The sequence below is a fragment of the Choloepus didactylus genome, chromosome 21, assembly GCF_015220235.1.
Source record: "Choloepus didactylus isolate mChoDid1 chromosome 21, mChoDid1.pri, whole genome shotgun sequence".
Taxonomy (NCBI): Eukaryota; Metazoa; Chordata; class Mammalia; order Pilosa; family Megalonychidae; genus Choloepus; species Choloepus didactylus.
The window spans coordinates 30,353,973-30,374,273 of NC_051327.1; the positions used below are offsets into that span (position 1 = coordinate 30,353,973).

Sequence of the window (20,301 nt, forward strand, 5' to 3'; positions counted from 1 at the left end):
TTGTCTTCCACATCCTTTCATATGCAATAGGATCGTTATAGTTTTTAAAATGACCTCTTCTCCCTACACACAGCAACAAGGCCTCTTTCTTTAGAATCTTCTAAATAATGTCACCACCTTATTTAGCACCTGGTAAAAATGTCCTATCTTAAGGCTTAAGTGTCAATTTGTCAAGGACTGTAAAAGCTTTCAAATGCCTCCCCAAATTCCACAACTAACCAAAATGACTGCTTCAATCAAACAAAAACCACAGAATCTCAACTTGAAAAAGACCCTTTACAGACTGTTCAGACCAGCTCCCAGGCTCCCAGCCTGTCATGGAATCTCTGCAGACTGACCTTCCATGAGCAGACACCCCGCTGGGCTTGAACACCTGCCACGCCACACCTGGAGCAGCCCTGTCCTCCGCGGCACAGCCTTCCACAGGCTGCTCGCTCACCCCAGGACTTGCATGTGTGTGCTCCTCTTCAAGCATTCAGAAATGTCGCCTCCCTCAACCAGTGATGCTTCTTTTTTGGGGGGGCCTCTTCCTACAAGGATTGTTCTCCTGTCCACTTATGCTTTTTCTTCTCATCTCTCTGGAGATCGTCCCTGTGCTCTTTAAACTGCTAAATGCAACAGAGTAAGACTGCCTGTGGCATTTCTGCTCATCAGCAAAAAGGAAAAGAATAAAACAAAAATGAGTGGGGATTGGGCTACAAAGTAATAGAAAGAGGAAGAGAAAAAGTCACCAATAAACGTTGCGCGTGCCACGTTAAACAAAGATATGATTCACAATAATGGCTAAATACCTTGAGAAACTTGCATGCGGTTGACTGGCAGGGGCATTGGTCCATCTACATTAGCAGAAAAAAATGAGTAAGTTAAAGTAATCTTTGATTTAGGAGTAAGGCATTCTCTCTTAAGGAGTTCAAACTTCAAGAGAATAAAGGGTCAACAGGCTCAAGAGCATGGTGTAATTTGGTAACAATGGTCCCAGCCTTCCCACAAGAGAAACTCAACAGTCAAATATGGCCAAACAAGAAACTCACTGCATTTCAGCATACACAGCTTAAAACATGCAGCTTCCAAAGTACAGACCTTCTGAGACTATAACTATATTCTTAGAAACACACCCAAAGCACAGAAGAAAAAAGAAGCAAATAGACCAAGGGGGTACAGAAGGAAATGACATCCTTACTCGGAGGTCTCACGGGCTGTGCCTGTGGAATCCCGGGGGGCTGAGCCCCTGGGGCTGGTAAGGCTGGCTGGTTGCCCAAGATGCCTTGTTTATGTAAACGTGACCTCCGTTTTTCTTCTAGTTCTTTCTGTATCTTGTAGATTTTCTCTGCTAATAAATGATAGTATTCGTCCTAAAAAGCAAGAAAATTCAACAGTTTTTTATTAAGTACATTGGCAGAGGGTACAAGTAGTCACACTTCTAATAAACCAAAGGCCCAAATTCTTCCTGAATTCCCAGCAACTTTACAAACTTTATCAGGTGGTAGGTACTAAAATACATGTTACATTTCATTCCGTAACTGAACTTCTCAGATATTCACTGATGCTTCCAGTAACATAATACAATCATTATAAAAAACACCCACTGTACAGTATTTACCATGGATACAATGCACTTTTATACATGTCACTTACTACTGTACATCTACATTTATCAAGAAGGTTTTACAGAATAATTTCATGTCTTATACTGGGAAGTCTCCCTGGTTTTAGTCCCCCCAAGGTAATGCGTTTTCCCAACGACACAGTTCTACCATTTCCAGATCACAAATCAGATGCAGTTATCTCTACTGGAGGTGTTGTACAGATGGGAATACGAAGCATGGCACTCTACCCGGCTGTTGGCAGATTCATACATGTCCCCTTCCACTTTCTTAGCATAGGCGACCAGATTCTCCATACGGCGATCCTTTAGTGCTGCTGGGTCGGGGGTTGGAAAGATGGCCTGGACGCTGAAAGGATAACAGATTTTATCTTCTCACTTTCAGTGCAACCAAATAGTAACTACAAAATCAGTATCTTGCTATTTCGTACATGACAGGGAAAGAGAAGAAACAGACTATTGTCTACCAATGGCAATACCCCACTCAGAGCATTCCCAAGTCTCTCTTGTCTAGGATATATGTACACAGATGCAGACGCTCTCTGGAAACAACACAGATCTGTCAACTTATCTGCAGGTCAAACACACCCAACATTGTGCCATTAACAAGTAAGTTCTGTGAATAATGATTTCAAATTCCTAATTTTACAACTATTTATTAAAAAAATAATTTGATTAAAATAAGGAAGGGAAAAAACTGCTGATGGAATCTAGCTGGTTAGCTTTATTTATAATTTAACTTAATTAGCTCAAGAAAGTCATCAACTGTATGGCAGTACTTTCAAGCCACCTGTACTTAGCCCCAATCTCCCCAGTTCTCAAGGGTCTCCACAGCTATAATCTTGAGCTACAAAATAAAGCAAAGCTTTTCAGTAATCCAAGCCCAATCTGTGTCCCAGAGCTCAAAGGCACAGAAGGTATGGCTTGCACTGGGGATGGGGTGGGGGGTGGGGGGGGTGATGTGTCTTTGCCAGTGGTGACATAGGCTGCAAGTCATGCTCCTCTGATGCACACCCACCCACCTACCCACCAGGGATGTGGGGTTGGGAATCCCTGGTCTGCTCAAGACTGCTGCCATCCGGGTCTTGTGATCCCTAAAACAAAACTAATATGCCCCCTTCAGCTCCTGGGGTACTAAAACCTGGGGCCCAATGGACAACTTCAGAAAGAAATCAGGTATCTATGAAACTGCAAAATTATTACATTGCCTTTAGCCACAAAATGTTTCTGTCGCATATGAATAACAGGCACTTACAGTTTATGCACTAGATGGCTGCGCAGGTCCTGAGTAACGTGTTCGTGCCAGCCTTTCCGAACTCCGGTGCTGGAAGGAGGTGCTGCTGTAGGTATAGTGCTGAGGGTTCCCATGTTACTGGAGTTTGAGCCATCATTCATCAGTGGGCTAAGGGAAGAACAAGGAACTGTCATGAGTCTGCTGACTGGACTCACACAAGCTTCGTTCAACCAAGGCTTTCTTCTCAGCCACACATGACTTTTAAAAAGCTTAAGTTAGGAGAGCCACATGATGCCCATACGACAAAATTTAAACTGCTTACTCTGTTTTACATTTACAATTAAAAGCAGTAATTTTCCCTGCCACTCTGCTTAAATTATTTTCTCTGACACACGTTTAGAAAGAAACACAAAGCCTTGTGTGATTCCACCCCATTTTTGTGTCCGACCATCACTCAGACATGAGCGACTGAAACGGAGGTCTTACTTGGTGGCCCCAAGGGAAGTTGGAAGCGCTGATTCCGAAATCAAGTTTGGTGGTTGTTGATCTGCTGTTATTCCTCCTGCTGGAATGTTCATTGGGTTAGTTCCTTGAAAAAGAAAGGAAAGAAATCAACCGACTCAAAATTATAATATACACTTCAAAGTTCTAACAACTGATAAACAACAAATCACTATGTAAATAAGTCATTTTTATGAATTATAGCAGTTAAAAAAAAAAAAAAACAGTAGGGCAGGAACTCTGGAAGTTGTATGTTCAATAACAGTGACAGACTTGTAGACTCCTTCCCACTCTACTTTGTGACCAAAATAAGGCATTTTCATGGAGGCTAGCTGGTATTTAAGTGTACTATATGGCTGTGGAAAAATGAGAAATGACTCATTTGCAATTTAACACTCTGAGTTGGGCTTAATATCATTAATATCATACTCTAAACAGTTAAGCTGATTTACCACAAAATTGTATGGCATCTTTTTCTCTGCTTATCAGAAAATAAAACCATAGAAATTAAGTGTGTGGGGGTGGAGATTAGAAGGTCAGTTTCTTGATAGATTTCATTTTAAAGAAAGAAAATGCTGGGACTCGGAGAGTTTAACAGTCTTGCTCCAACTCCTACCATCACGAATGGGTGGGGCTGGATTAGAACTCAGGTCTCAGGGCTCCAGTTCAGTCACATGGCCAGTGTAAATTATATACTCATTAGAGCAGAGTTCCCCAAAAAGGCATACAGACGATTCTAAATGGTCATTTTAAGAGTAAAATAATTATTCTAAAGTGCATTAGGGAAAGAACAAACCAGCACAATAAATCTATGTCTTCACAGACATTACTTCTTAGCCTAAGTCTAACTTCAAAAGGACTATGCCAATTTAAAGTAAAATATCAAGGAAACAACATGCAGAGATGGCGAAAATTGTGGAGACATGTGAGCAAATAACCAAAGATTGGCAAATAAAGGGTTGGATGGCAATAGAAAACACTAATATAACCAGAGGCCTGAGACAGTGGGAACTGGCTGTGAATTTTGTAAGCATGCCCGAGTCCAGGAGGTTACCTCCACCCGTGAGGTGACCAAAACCAAGACCCGCTCAGAACTGCAGACCACCTACAATTTCTCCTTCAAATGAATGAACAGTCTATTGGGAGTCAGTGCAAGTGCTACAAACATCATTCTAATTTGTGAAATTTTGCCTTCTGAGCCATATGAAATGCCCTTCATGAAAACTGTCCAAACAGAAGCAGCACAGCATGCAACAAAAACTCTGATTCACTTGCAAATGTTATTCTTTTTACATGCATGTAACACATTCCTTTCAGCAAACATTGTTGCTTTTTTTCTGGAAGATTTTTATTTCAATCATTTAAAAGATACTATTACCCTAAGATACACTTAAATTAATTTGAATTCAAATTAAAAACAGTAACTGAGTATCGCCTTGGATTCAAGTAGGGGTTGGCATTTTGCTTGCTGCATTAGGACACAGGAGGTTCTGGAGAGTTCCTTCACCTACCCAGGGGATTGATAGTCCTCATCTGCTGGTGAGTTTGAGGCTGTGCTGGTTGCTGGCCGGGAACCTGAGGCTGCAGCTGGGTCTGGGGCTGGTTCATGTAGGGTAGTCCAAGAGCAGCATACGCCCGTTGCATGGAGCTGGGGTCTATGGGATTTGGGTTACTTAAAGAAGTGGCATTCTGTTGGCCTGTGCCAACAGAACCAATTGTGTTTTGAATTCCACTAGCTGGAGACCCCAGGATGGCTATAACAACAAACAAACAAACAAACAAAAGATAAGTAAAAGAGAGAAGCCCACAAATGATTTCAAAACTACAGAGAGGCAAAAACAATTTTATCAGAAGAATACATTTGCGTATCGTAAGTATTAAAACAAAGCTCTCAAGGAACTGTGCTGAGAGAAGGAATCCTCCCTCCTCCCCTAAGAAAGAATCCTATTGTATTCATCTATTCTGCACTTAATAGATGAAAGCTCAAGAAAACCCAAGCTTTGATCTTAGAAAGCAAATAGACCATAAAATCACAACAGAGATCACTTTACAAAATTAATACAGATTAATGTCTATAGACTCATGAGAAGTCCATTACAAAGGAGTGGCAAATGTGTGACAACGGCAAGTTCTTGATTATTTGGGAGCCATAGGCCATCTTTGAAATGAATGAAGGAGTTCCCCTCCTCTGCCTCACCCCTGGTTCCCTCCGGCTCACTTGCACAGGTACAGCAGGGTTAACACAGGGAGCAGAGGTGAGCCCCAGGTTGGTCAGTTTTCTTATTTATTAATAAATCTATAAAGTGATCTTCCAAATAACAACACTGCAATTCCTTGATACCTAACACCTATGATAGCGTTACAACAAACATTCCCGAAGGGCTTCCTATGCAGGAGAGCACCATGCTGGGCTCTCTGGCTACATGAAACTCTTGAAGAAATATTGTACTTAACTGATTGACCTAGCTGAAATTAATGGATGAAATGAAACTTGGCGATCCACATGGATTTTCATTTTTCCAGGTACAAACTCAATACCACCGACATCCAGGAGCTGGCTCTGCCTCACGCAGTCATCATAGCTCCTATTACGCAAACCTACTGGTGGCAGTAAGACACTCCCTCTAGTTGTCCCAGCTAACTGGTTAACTCCAGGAGACTAAAGGAAAAACTGGTGGCAACATAAGGAACCCCACTCCTAAGGGCTTCAAAGTTGACTGAGAGATGACCCCACACATGCATCTCCTTGATCATTTCAAGTTCACTTCATTCATCCATCCATCCATCCATTCATCCACCACCTATCCACCCATCCTTCTATCAACCCACCCACTCGCTAACTCACCCTCTCATCCATCATCCATCCATCCACTATTGCCATATGGCAATACTGAGCACTTACCATATGGCAAAAGTTTTATGTCATAATACTTATTAAAAGTTTCTTTCTTTCCAAGTTCCCCAAACTTTAGAGCCACATTATAACCCGAAGCTTATAAAATTAATATTATATGATCTTAGATACAAAAAGTACTCTCACACTGGGAAAGCCATATGGACCATACTCTCATTTGTCTAGTTTATGGATGCATGAGTAGAAAAATGGGGGAAGGAAAAAAACAAACAAACAAACAAAGGCACCCAGTGTTCTTTTTTACTTTAATTGCTCTTTTTCACTTTAATTATTATTCTTGTTATTTTTGTGTGTGTGGAATGAAGATGTCAGGGATTGATTTTGGTGATGAATGCACAACTATGTAATGGTACTGTGAACAATCGAATGTACGCTTTGTTTTGTATGACTGCATGGTATGTGAATATATCTCAAAAAAATGAATTAAAAAAAGTACTATTACAAAGCCTTTCCTTCAAATTCATATTATTCATAACAGTAATATTCTTACATTCAACCATCAGTGCAATATCACAGGATAATATCTCTACCGAGGAATCTAATAATGAGAATGTTGATTCCTTCTCTCTTTGCTGCTCTCATATACCACCTGATATTTTCTGTTCTGATAGTGAAGAATCAGTTACTCCTTCTGAAATAGAAGCATATTTAACAGAACTTTTACCTAAGAACACTCAAGTACAGTTTCCAAATAATAAAAAGTGGAAAGACCTTACTATAGTAACCAGGATGGGACAGATGATTCATAACCTTCAAGTCCCATATTAGAAGATTATACTGAAGGAGAATCTAAACAGTTAAAAAAAAAGCTGTGAATATTTTCAAGAAAGCAGAAAGGTCCGCTCAACCTTCTTACATATAGATAACATGTAATCACCTAGCCCTCTGTGAAAACAGGATGGGGCTGCAGCTCTTACTTTAATCATAAATAGGTTGTAACTAATGCAGCAAGGTTGAATACAGTCCTAATCAAATGCATGTCTATCAATATGATGTACTAGCTAAACTAATCATGGAATAAAATGAGAAAACTATATTAACAGGGTGGAGACAAGTAACAGTAATCTCTTTTCTAATTTTTAGACTTTATACAAGTAAAAGTATGTTATATTGCTCTTACAGAAATCACAGCTTAATTAGTAAAAATACTATCAGTAGAGTTTTACAGGCATTCAAGGCTAAGTCTCTGGTAAAGTGGACACCCTCCTTTGATCTTTAAGCACTCATGGATCAAGACACTTCACTTCAAAAGTCTGTGTTCACGATGCATCATTTAATGTGAAAATAGAATATGAGTTAATTAAAGGTACTCTAAATCAAGATGTTATAAATTTTCTGTAACTCAAACAAGGGGGAGCTCTCTGAACTCACGTCCAACTGTGTCTGGAGGAGTAGGGGCTCCCAGGCTTGGTAATGTATCGATTAATTTTTACACTATAAACTTGTTCCTTTTACCTTAAGTGCTCCTTTAGTAAAAATGTGTTAAAGCTGAATTCTTGTCTTGAGTGCCCTTTACTTTTAAACTATTGTCTGTCCCTAGACTCTTATTTGAGTGGGAGGTTACTTAATGGAGCCCAAACCGATGGAATCACGACTTGATGAGGCTCGGGCCTTTTCTAATGGAGATCACAGATTTTAGGTGTAAAAAGCAAAGCCGTGACAGCAACTATAACATAAATAACTCAAATACTTATCAGAGCAACTTAATTAAACTAAAATCTGTAAAAAAAAAAAAAAAAAAAGAAAAGAAAAGAAAAAAAAAAAACTTGGTAATTACACATTCCATACTATTAACTTTTCTAATAAGGATATTCAGATCTCAAACTCATTAATGCTCATTAGACACAATTACACACACCAAGCACCTCATTATTATAAATGAAAAGCAACTCCCAAGATACATTTTGTAAGTGTGTAGCTGGAATAAGTCATACAATACCATTAAAAGTATTTTTTTCTAATAGTTAATATTCCCCAAAGCTTTAAAGACATGCCTATCATACCCAGGATAACGACAAGCTAAATTTCTAATAGAAAGTTCCTCGACACTTCCCCAATGCCCCACCTCAGAGTAACACCACTTCCGAGCCCAAGGCCACCCCCAGGGCAGTCAGGGCCTCCTGCTCAAAACAGGCCTCCCAGGGAAGCCACCAACGTAGTCCCTATATTTTGTGTTTGTGTTAAAAGCATTTATGCTTTAAATGCAAACATTTAAAAGCATACTATATTTTTGATATTAAAAGAAAATATAACTATAAGAAGACTAGTAAACATTTGGAATCTCGTGTTTCTAAAAATTTAGAAGGAAAACAAACAAACGAAAAAGGTTTCTGACATTTAAACATGGCCCAATTTGAGGTCCAAATGATACTAGTAGATGATACAAATATTTAGGGGTAAAGAAATTCGGACATTTACTGTAACGGGTGGCGGTTTATTATGTAAAAGCTACCATAAACTCTGGCAGCTCAAGATGCCGCCACGCCTCCGTGAAGGTGTCCCTGAACCTCCAAGTGCCTCCGGGGCCTCTGCTGCTCTCTGGGATTTACACCTCATGGATTCACTCGTCACTCAGCCATTCCTTCCACAGGTGAACTGAGTGCACACTACGTGCCAGGCCCTCTGCTAGGCTCCAGGACACTGGGAGCAAAACCAGTCGCTGCTCTCCCAGGAGTTTGGGGGTCTTTCGGGAGTAACCAAAATTAACCTAGTCATCTCCTCACAATGTAAGACTGCAGCTCTGGAGCCTGCACCAGAGACGCTCATCTCCTCTGTACATCCCCTGCAGGCAGGACAGCGTGGCCGAACCTAGAGGCTCCCGGCCTTGTAAAGTCCCATGGAAGAGTTCAAGCGAAGTGGAGCCGTCAAGTACAACAATGGCAATCCACAAGCCTCCCCCCAGCACTACAGAACCAGGAGCTTTCAGACTTAACAAAACTTCAAGGAGGTTGTATGTGACAAAGCTTCGTTTATCCAGCATTGCTGAGAATGAGGTCTTCTACATAAATCTATTTTCCACGTTATTAATGTTTCCCTCTCTAAATGTCAAAATCTCTTAGTGTCTTTTACCATTTTTACATCTTCTTTCCTTTCTGAGAGCTTGACATCACCAATGAACGGCACATGTGTCCGAACACAGCAGTTTTGGTTCTTCTCCCCTGACCCTGTTGGGCACCCGACCATCTCTGCTTTCAGATATTTGCCTCTTTAAAGCACCCCCCCCACACACACACACACATACACTTCCTGTGCCTCACCATGCCCCTTCTGTTGGGGCTACACTAGGAGCTCATGACCTACAAAACAAAAGGCCACGTATTACGGTGGGCTCTCTCCAGGACTCACCTGTCATTTCTCATGCAGGCACAAGATGGTACTTTCCCCTCTGAGCCTCAAGCTTGTTCTACAAATAGGTTCCGTGTACAATATACACTGCTCATTCACAAGACTCAGTTAACCAGAAAAGTCAGCCCCCAATCATTCTCAATAAAACTGAACGCACTTTGGAAATTTCAAGAAAAATGGCACAAATTAAAATTAAAATTTGTAAGGGTGGGCTGGGGGGGGGGGGCACAATGCTAAGCAAATGAAGCAGCCATCATTAGCCACTGCTCAGATCTCTACTGAGAAAGCAGAGGGAGAGCTGACCCCACCTGTAGGGCGTGACTGCTCCCAGCCACCCTGGCATGTGCTGTGGGTGCAGGACAACGTGCCCTTCACAGCACCAGCACATGCAAAGTGCAGGCACATGGGCAGAGAGAAACCTTCCCAAACACTAGGGCATACCCAAGTCCGAGTCCCAGAATTCCTACCACGGAAACTGCAAACCAAGAATGCACAGCCCTCCAGCAGACTGTGTGCCTCAGAAGCCAAATGATTCAGGAGGGGGCAATGCTGTGTTACCCAGAAGAGCAAGGAAAAAGCTATTCTGATGAAATACATCACTAATGACTAGTCCTTAAGCCAGGGGTAAACAAAGCCCACTGGCCCCCTGGCTCCGATGCTACAGCCATTTATGTCCTAGTGCTCCCTTCACCTCTACCCCAGACCCAGAATGTCCAAAGAGGTATCTGAAAATTTCTGAAGAGCTTTCAAGTAGAGCAAGAGGCTTGTTTGGCAAATAGTTCCTGAGTAACAAAGCTACTCAATGGGTGACATTTTTAACAGGGTGGATATGGGCTCAATATAATGAGGTGTTTTCAAGAATCAGAGACGTCTAGAAATGAAATCCATAGCTGGGTAAGGTAATGAGTGCCAAACCAATGGAAGCATCCAAGCAACGGGCTGGCTGAAAAGGACTGCTGATTTTTAACCAGTCTATGGGGTTCAAGCTGTGGCTATGTTCAAGTCCAAGGCAGCCGTGGGCAGTGAGGGATTTAGGTTTGGTGCTGGGGTGACACAGCAGTATTTGTTTTTATCGTCCTTGGGGCTTCTGAGTTCGGAAATTCGTGGTCTCCCCCAGAGAGTCAGACTCAAATCTTCACAACCTTCAGGGCAGCTAGAGCAGCTCTGCCCAGACTTCAATGAACATATAAACCACCTGGGAATTCATTAAAATGCAGATTCTAATTTGGGAGGTCTGGGAGGGGCCTGAGTTTCTAGCACAGGCAGAAGCACCCACTCAGCTGGTCTGGAGACCACACTGAGCAGCAAGAGGCTCACCAGTGAGGCCACCCGAGGTCCAAAAGGGGCGCTCAGCAGTGTGCCCCTAGCCTCAGGCCTCTACGCCACACGGTGCCCCGGGACTGATTTGAACACAGATGCCAGGACTGACAACAGTAGATATGTATCTTGAGAAGTCCCCAACTGCTCACTAAAAACTGAATATCTATATAAGAGATGGAAAGTTTGAGAACAGTAATTTAAAGAATCTCCAGAAAACAATTCAAAGAAAAATCAAACAAAATCTCAAACATAGGACAAAAAGGAAACCAGTGATCCGGGATTTCATTTCAAGGCACGTCAGGTTAGCCCCACAGGTGAAGTGGCAGGTTCTCTCCACAGACTCATCACTTAGAGCAGGGGGACACTGACCAAGTGAGCATGACCAGGTGAGGCCAGCACCTGTGGGAGACACTGCTCAGAGAGCACAGCTCCCACAGTCGCCGGCACAGGCACTCCCCACAGGCGGGCACAGGGGGTCCCGGCAGACTGTCCCCTAGTCCTTCCAACCTCCCCACCAGCTGTCCTGACACTGTTCCTGCTGTCTAGAAGGTTCTTCCCCTTCTGTTTTATTTAAAGGGGGCCCGGCACACTCTGCTCTTTTCCTCAAGGACTGCTTCATCCCTTTCCACCCCAGATCATCCCCACATTAGTTTCAATGTATATCTTCCGTCTCTGGAGCCCAACTCCAAGCTAGGGGAGAACAGATCCACAATTTCCTCCCTGGGTGCTCAGTGCCTCACCCAGTGTTCACACACGACAAGCACAATTTGCTTTAGAACAAGGGAAACAACAGCAAAAACTTACAGAAAAGACATTGCAGAAACTTTCTCTTTCAAGATATCATACAACTGTATAATCACAAAACTATAATGCTAGCACCAAAAGAATACCCTTAAAGCTGAAACCTAATTTTAGCATTTTAATTAAAAAAAAAAAAAATAAGTACTTTCGTTTCTTTCATGAAAACTACCGAACCCTTGAACAAAGAAAATCTAAATCTCTTCTATGACTGTACATTATAAAATCACCCTGGAAACGACACCTTATGTTATGACTGGTAGAAAAACTGTGGTTTACCACTTGAGACGGCACACACACAATCGATTCTCACAGCGCGAGGGCAGCCATAAGGATGTCTAAAAAAACCAAACCACATTCACACGTATGTTTCTTTTTTTTTTTTTTAAATAAAACCACATTAAGTGTTTCTTAAAAGGAAAAAAAAAGTCATAAAAGTTTACAATTACCATGGCAGTGCATACTAAAAAACCAAGGATCCCAGAAAAGGCACACCTGCAAATTAAAAGTTAAGAACAAAGTCTCCTAACTCATTACTACTTAACAGTTCACGGAATTGATTCTGCACAACTCCAAACTCTACAAGGAATATTTTAGCACTTACAAAAGCCTAATACTGACATGTATTCTAAAACACAAGAAATTGTAACCACCACAATATAATACTTAAAAAAAAAAAGTTTTATACTAACATGGAGAAAAAACAAATTGCATTCCACTGGAATACTGTTCTAAATATCTGGTTCTAGAAGACCCCGGATCCTAGAACTACACTTTACACAAGAGATGTCCTGGAAAATTGTGTATTGATTCAAATTTTGGCCAAAGAATTTAAATGATTTAGAAAACTGACTTATAAAGGAAACGTATTATGGCTCCTTTGTAGGGAGGGAGGGTAGCAGGTGCCATCTCCTAGAATTTCTCTCCCATGTGATATGGATTCGCTGATTTAAAATGAGCCAGGCCTGGCCGGTGCCTGCTCACTGGGCCTCCCTTTCGGGAGAGGGTGCACCAAACTTGGCAAGAGGAAAACCATAAGGGCCATCACTGGCACACCATTCCACGGCCCCGCAGGAACGAAGTGCTTCTCAATCTTTTCCTGGTCCCCTAGGACACAACCAGAGGGAAAAGCACCAAATTTCCTCCAGGCAGCTGCTGGGTCTGGAGGAAGATGACCAAGAAGAGTGACAGCGATGAACACCCAGAACACCAACTGGGTGGGCGGGAAGATGACAGGGACAAGGCGGAAGAAGACCTGCGCTGGGCCGGCTCAGTCGCTAAGGGAGCAGCTCCCGCGAGAGGTGAATGTGTGCTCCTGGGGCCCTTTCATCTGTCCCGATGGAGGATACAACCAAAGACCACGGTTTTCCCTTGAAACAACAGGTAAAGGACTTAAATGGAAAGAGATGTCTGTCCTTCTTGCTGCTTCTGGTTAACGCCTGATGCCTAAGTTCTCTGATGGCTACAATGGCAGGTAGCCCACGGGAGCCACCGCCTGGGCCTCCTGATGCACGGCGATCACTGCCTGACCCAGTTCACTAGGGGCTGCATGGCTGATTCAAAAGATGACAAAATGTTGGGTATGATCAGGATGGGGTCAGCTTGGGGGAGAAACTCCCAATCTGAAGTTGAAGAAACTGTTAGTTATGCAAATTGGTCTGAGAACTGCATCTCTAGATAGAAAGGAAAAAACTTCACAAAGGTCTATGTGTGGAATTTTACAGTGACCCGGCCTGACTGACTTTTCTACAATGCAGGGATTCCAAAACCGACTTCAGGATAAGGGGTTTTCAATTCCAAAAGAAGCATCTCTACATTTTCCCCACAAAATCGCTGCCATTATAGTGATACAGCATTAAAGCCCTCAGATACAAAGTACATATATAAAGAAATATGAAGATTCTTTGTGTTGGCTCTTTGATTAGCCAAAGTGACTTTCCCCCTTGTTCGGTTCCTTGCTATTGAATTCAAATGCAAGTATGTGGGGGGAGCAGGGTAGTGAAGAGGCAGTGAGTGAAATTCCAAAACTACCACATCCATTTACACACACCTTGAAAATAAGTCTGCTCTCCTTAGCTTTATCCTATGTCACTATATGTGTCTACCTCGTGTATATTTGCTAGCTGTTCACTATACTTTGCAGTTAGTAATTTCTGCCCTGCTTCCTACCTAGTCCTCTGCAATCTCTTTAGAAATAGCTTATGTCCTCCAAGCTTCTCTGCCCCCAATGCTCACTTACTTTGTTGGTTTCGCTTGTCACTGGCATTTTTCAAAGGGAGGCAAACAGGACAGTCATGTCGTGTGCAGTTCTTCCAATGAGAGATGATTTGTCGTGAAGATGCACAATGGGCAACTATGACCAGAAAAACAACGAGATGTTATTTTTCTATCCAAATCGTAACACTTTCAATTATACCTAAATTATAATGCCAGATTCCATAAGAAAATGGTAACAAGTGTAACCATAACACAGTATAGGCAGTCCTCAACTTACAAACAGGCTGTTTTCCAAAAAGTTTGTAAGTCAACTGTTGAGAATTCCAAACAGAAGTAATGTTATGAATGATGGGTGGTTAAGGTCTAGCCCACAAAATAAAAACAAAAACTACTTAACCTGAAATACTGAATTGCAATGAAAGGTAGAACAAAAAATGGTTCTGTAATGTCACTATGTTAAAAAAAAAATTAATTATGTAAAAGATGAAAGCCATCTAAGGACTATAGTTGAAGACACTGATAGAGAAGCAAATGAGAAGTGTGTGGAGATTCTGAAAGGGACCCTGAGAACTTTCAAAAGCACTTTAGAGGCTAACTGAACCTGGTTATTCTCCAACTGGATCTTCATTTCAATAGTAAGGTGCTGCATTTTCTTTCTAAACGTCTAGCAGTCCCTTCTCTGCTCTTTCACCATGATCAGGGTTACTCTGGAGACCCACAAATGTCAGAGGGAAAGAAGGAGAACAGGGAGAGATCTTCCCAAGGTTTCTGAGCACAAGCAAGAGGAGGAAAGAGGATAAAGCTCAAAGAAAAGCACAGTTGATGAGAAGCACTTCCTTCGGCAGAACTGAGGTGTCTGGGAGAGGGGGACACCTGACATGCCTGGTTTGCTGTACCACATAGATCCCTGGGCCACCGCCAAGCTGACTGACAGTTACCCAGGACAACCTTGCTGTTATCCTGATGGGCTTCAAGACCAAAGGACAGAGGAGCACAAGGCAATGGGCCCCTGGCAGTCTGAATACACCAAACAGCTGTAAGACAGATGCTCCAGATTTAGGAAAGGGTATACATGTGCAAGGGCTCTATGTTGCTCAGAAGTAAGCCATGATCTAGACATTCACAATAAAGACAGTGTTCAAGAAGTGACGAATGGTCATCCATGACAGAGGAAGAAGGAAAAGAACAAATGCACGGCATAGCCTCATCCAGTATAAGCTCACTAAATACAACAAAACCAAATCGCCTTCCCCCTCAGCAGGTAAGCATTCCAGTGGCACTTGAGTGATCAGTGCGTGGGGACATGAGAGCAACATATTCCACCAAAAAGAAAGTTAGCACTTTACTAACTTTCATATTTACTAACATATTCCGTCAAAAAGAAAGTTAGCACTTAGGTTGCTGGTATCATATTAATACCAGAGCTGTTTAAGACTAATGAAGACAAATATCATTCTAATCTTCCGCCATGAGGATTTTGGAAAACTGCAACTTACCTTGACAGGCTTTCCCAGCCTGACAGTGTGTCATGTGATTCAAAACATTTTTCATGGTTCGACAATGTGGGAGAGAGCAGGCCCGAACCTCTCCATTTGCTTGTTCTCGTCTTTGACATTTATGAGCATGAAGCAGTAGAACCAGCTGCTGCTGTATCAGTTTGCGTTTTTCAGGATCTGCAGTGGGGCCTGTTGCAATTGCTTGTGTTGGTACAATTCCCACTGACGTTTGCATCTGAGACTAAAATTTAAAAAATAACGAAAATATTTAAATGCTTTTATAGTTCCAATTCACATTCATTAACTATTTTTCAAACTAATGATTAGAGTCTGATTAAAGTTTTTTAGATATTATCTAAAGATGATAAACAATATCAGTTGTCCTATAACCTGGTCACATAGAGAAGAAGGTTGGTGCATTTCTCATTAATCTATCAGTGACTTTAAGGAAGATCCAGAAGCACAGAAATAAACCCAACTCAGAAGCAAGGCTGATTAAAGTTCACTTACAATATGATTAACATCCAAACAAGAAAATGACACTTGCTCTTGACTGCAGTAATCAAAACCCAACTCACTCTACAAATACACAGTTAACAGGGAAAGCTGTGTATAGCATCAGGCTGAGCCATATGAAACTGCTGTTTTTATAGGTCCCAAATTGGCAATTTCATTTGGTTCAACCTAATTAAAAAGATTACCAAGGCCCGAGCAGTTGCAACGCATAAGCAGCAAAAAGACTCAGATTCTGTGATCACACGGCCAGGACACCACTCGCATTGCTGCATGTTACAATGCCAGCACCGCTCCTAAAATACAGCACTTGTCCCTCATACCCAGAACAATCGTGCACGCTTTTCTGCCTTGCAAAATGCTTTGCCTGCCATTAAAATTTCTACTCTAACATCTGACAAAAATAGTATTTTTCAGAATGTATTTGACGAGCTCCTAAAGGTACAGAAACAGAGTTGGCATACTTTCCCCTGTCTAAAATAGCAAGCCCCATCAAGCATGCCTCTTAGCTGCAGAGAAAATGGAAAGGTGACCAATGGAGTCTTCTTATTCTTTATAAAACACCAACATTCTTCAGACAAAATGAGATAATATGCAGTGCTCCTAGTATGCAGCCAAACAACCCATAGTTTGAGGATGTCTAACCTTCCAAAAACCTGCTACTCTAATACTCCCAGCTTGATTTCACAAAATTCATTACCTCCCTAAAGGTATATCGTACTCCGAGTTTTTAAAAATTTATGAAAACTATATATTTGCAATTAGGAAGAAAAAATATAAAAATATTTCTTAATGCATCAAAGATGGTTTTAAACAGATCATTTTCTGTTTTGGTTTTATGTTTACGAGAACTCAGAAAATAGTGTATGGAAATCTGGGTGGCTTTGCTCAGGAGCACAATGCTGGGAGGCCTGGGTCAGGCAGGAAGCAAATCAAAGACCCAGCTGAGAGGTGGAATATACTGACTGAGAAGTACTTACATCCTAAGAGAAAACAGTTATTTTCTTTAAGTTTATTTTTTCCTCCTTATAAAAATATATGCATACTATAGAAAATCTGAAAAGCGAAAGAACTCTCAACATTAACAACACCTGAAATCCCAGGAACCAGGAGTCCACTATTAAAGTACTGATTTTTTCTTCTAGTTTTTCTTTATATACATGTGTATGTATGAACTGTAATCTATATTCTTGTACATAATATTTTTCTTTTTTTTGCTTGGCACTTGCCCTGCAGTTCTGTGCCCTACCATCAATTTGTCTCACGGAGTCTGATTTTAATGGCTGTGTGGCTTTTCACTGTATAGCTGGCTGTACAGTCATTCAACCAACCCCCCTTTGTTAGGCATTTAAACTCTTCCCTTGTCTACTTGGCTATTTTAAATAGTTTCAATAAACAAAGAGCCTTACTGAAAAACCTTTGTTCTTAATTTTTGGTAGCTGGATTCTAGAAGTGGAAATAGTGAGTCAACAGATAAGACCATTCTTGAAGCTCCTGAAGACAGTTGCCAATTTGCCTTCCGGAAAGGCTGTGGCACTTCACATTTTCACTAGTAGTTTTTGGGAATCTGCTTTGACTCTACTCCTGCCAGCATTCAGTTATCAATGTTAAAAATCTCCTCCTAGATCAGCTTACCTACGGATTAGAAGGTTCACCCAGAATTAAGCAGGATGGAGACATGGAAGAATAAAAGAAAAGCGAGGTGACCATCATTTAGGTCCCTTTCTGTTGTACTTACAAAAATTTCAAGAATACAGAAAAGCAGAGAGGAAAGTATACCACAACCACACCTAACAAAATTAACCATAATTCTTTAATGTCAGCTAATACTTAGTCTACATTAAAATTTTAAAATAGGTGGTTTGCTGAGGGGAACACACATTTGGTGGTTGTTTTTAAGGTTAATCATTTACTGCTACCCTCCCTCCTCTTTATTTTTTATGACACTGACTTGAAGAGATCAGGCCAGTTGTCCTCTCTCTGTTTCCTAAAATGCAAAAATGCTATGTACAAAAAAATAAATCATATAAAAATTAGGTGAAAATTCTAACCTTACAATTAAATTATAAGCATTTTTTTTCCATTAGCAAAATCAACACCTTGTTTTCTCATTTGGAATGTGATTTTAAATGTGTCTTTTGAACCAAATCTGACCATATGTTGAAAGTCCAATACGTAGAAACTGTGTGGCTGGAAACCGTACAGGACATCTGAAACTCGTTCTATTATTTGTCTACCTGTGGATGGACGACAAAAGCACACTCTAATGAGTTCTACACCTGGTTTACATGTGTCTCAAAAGCAAACTGGAGGGTGAAGCTGAGTCAACAGTGAAATGTAACACGAGACATACCCTATGTCCCTGTGTTTGGCCCTCCCCATAGTAACTTCATATTCTCGTACAGGGATATTGAAGTTTGCAAAGTGCTGACAAATACAGGATCTCACTTAATTTCCTCCTTTCCCAGGTTAGCATTCAATGAGATGAGAGGGCTGTATGTTATCTATGCCAGAGGCATCCTTTAGACTCTATCAACTTCCCTGCTAAGTTCCTTTTGCCCAGTCTTGTCCAAGAATAGACAAAAACTGCTTAGACACAAACATCCCTTTTGTGTACAGAACTGTACAGAACTGTAATGCCCTAAATCCTCCCAAAACTAATATATACATTTGATATTATTAAAGTAGAAATCCCAAATTTGGGATTTTGTTTATTTTTGCAAAAGCCAAGAAAAATTTGAAAACCAGTAAGAATAAAGGGGGGATCTATCTTGCCAGATTCCAAAGCATACTAAAAAGCTATAGATTTCTTTACATTTAAGTCCAGAAAGATACATATAATTAACTCAAAATGGTTCAGAGTCCTAAATGTAAGAGCATGAACTATAAAACTCTGAGAAGAAAACACAGGAGTAAATCTTCATACCTTGAATTAGGAAATGGTTTCTCAGACACGACACCAAAAGCGCTAGTAACAGAAGGATGAACAGATAAATTGGATTTCTTCAAAATGTTAAATTGTGCGCCAAAGGACACCAACAACAAAGTGAAAGACAACTCACTGAACAGGAGAAAATGTCTATATATCATATATCTGATTAGGAACGTTGTGTCCAGAATAAAAAAAGACCTCTATAAAAGGCAACTATAAAAAGACAAATAACTCAATTAAAAAATGGGCAGAGGATCTGAATAGATATTTCTTCAAAGAAGATACACGAATGGACAATAAGCACATGATTATTGTCAACATCATTAGCCATCAGGGAAATGTAAAGCAAAAGCACATGAGACACCATTCCACACTCACTAGGATGGCTATAATCATTTTTTTTTCTTTCATTTTTACTGAGATTGTTCAGATACCATACAATTATCCAAAGATCCAAAGTGTACAATCACTTGCCCCTGGGTACTCTCATACAGCTGTGCATCCATCACACTTAATTTTTGTTCAATTTTTAGAAACTTTTCATTACTCCAGACAAGAAATAAACTGAAAGATGAAAAGAGAAAAAAAGAAAAGGAAACTCTAATCCTCCCCTATCCCTAACCAACCCCCTTCAATTGTTGACTCATAGTATTGATATAGTAAATTTGTTACTGTTTATGAAAAAATGTTGAAATACTACTAACTGTAGTATATAGCTTGTAATAGGTATATATTTCTTCCCTATATGCCCCTCTATTGTTAACTTCTAATTGTATCGTCATACATTTGTTCTGGTTCGTGGAAGCGATTTCTAGTATTTGTACAGTTGATCATGGACATTGCCCACCATAGGATTCAGTTTTATACATTCCCATCTTTTGACCTCCAACTTTCCTTCTGGTGACATATATGACTCTGAGCTTCCCCTTTCCACCTCATTCACACACCATTCGGCGCTGTTAGTTATTCTCACATCTTGCTACCAACACCCCTGTTCATTTCCAAACATTTAAGTTCATCCTAATTGAACATTCTGCTCATACTAAGCAACCACTCCCCATTCTTAAGCCTCGTCCTATATCTTGGTACCTTATATTTCATGTCTATGAGTTTACATATTATAATTATTTCCTATCAGTGAGACCCTGCCATAATTGTCCTTATGTGTCTGGCTTATTTCACTCAGTATATTGCCCTTGAGATTTTGCCATCAAACCATTTTTTTTTTAATATGGTTTTGTTCACTCACCATATATTCCATCCCAAGAAAATAATCAATGGTTCTCTGCATGGTCATACATTTATGTGTTCACCACCTTCACCACTATCTATATAAGGGCATCTACATTTCTTCCACAAGGCAGGAGGGAGAGTCAAAGAAGGTAGAGAGGCAAAAGAAAGAGGAAAAAAAAATGACAGCTAGGAAGC

The 20,301-nt window shown here is 40.8% G+C and overlaps 1 protein-coding gene across 1 annotated transcript in view; it reads right to left on the minus strand.

Moving 5' to 3' along the window:
• Window positions 1-20,301, minus strand: part of LOC119517074 (CREB binding protein) — a 179,598-nt gene that overhangs the window by 49,532 nt on the left and 109,765 nt on the right. The window contains 8 exon segments of the mRNA XM_037813571.1: window positions 792-836; window positions 1,181-1,352; window positions 1,835-1,952; window positions 2,859-3,005; window positions 3,324-3,426; window positions 4,850-5,092; window positions 13,955-14,068; window positions 15,429-15,669. Of these exon segments, the coding sequence (XP_037669499.1) occupies window positions 792-836; window positions 1,181-1,352; window positions 1,835-1,952; window positions 2,859-3,005; window positions 3,324-3,426; window positions 4,850-5,092; window positions 13,955-14,068; window positions 15,429-15,669 (1,183 nt within the window).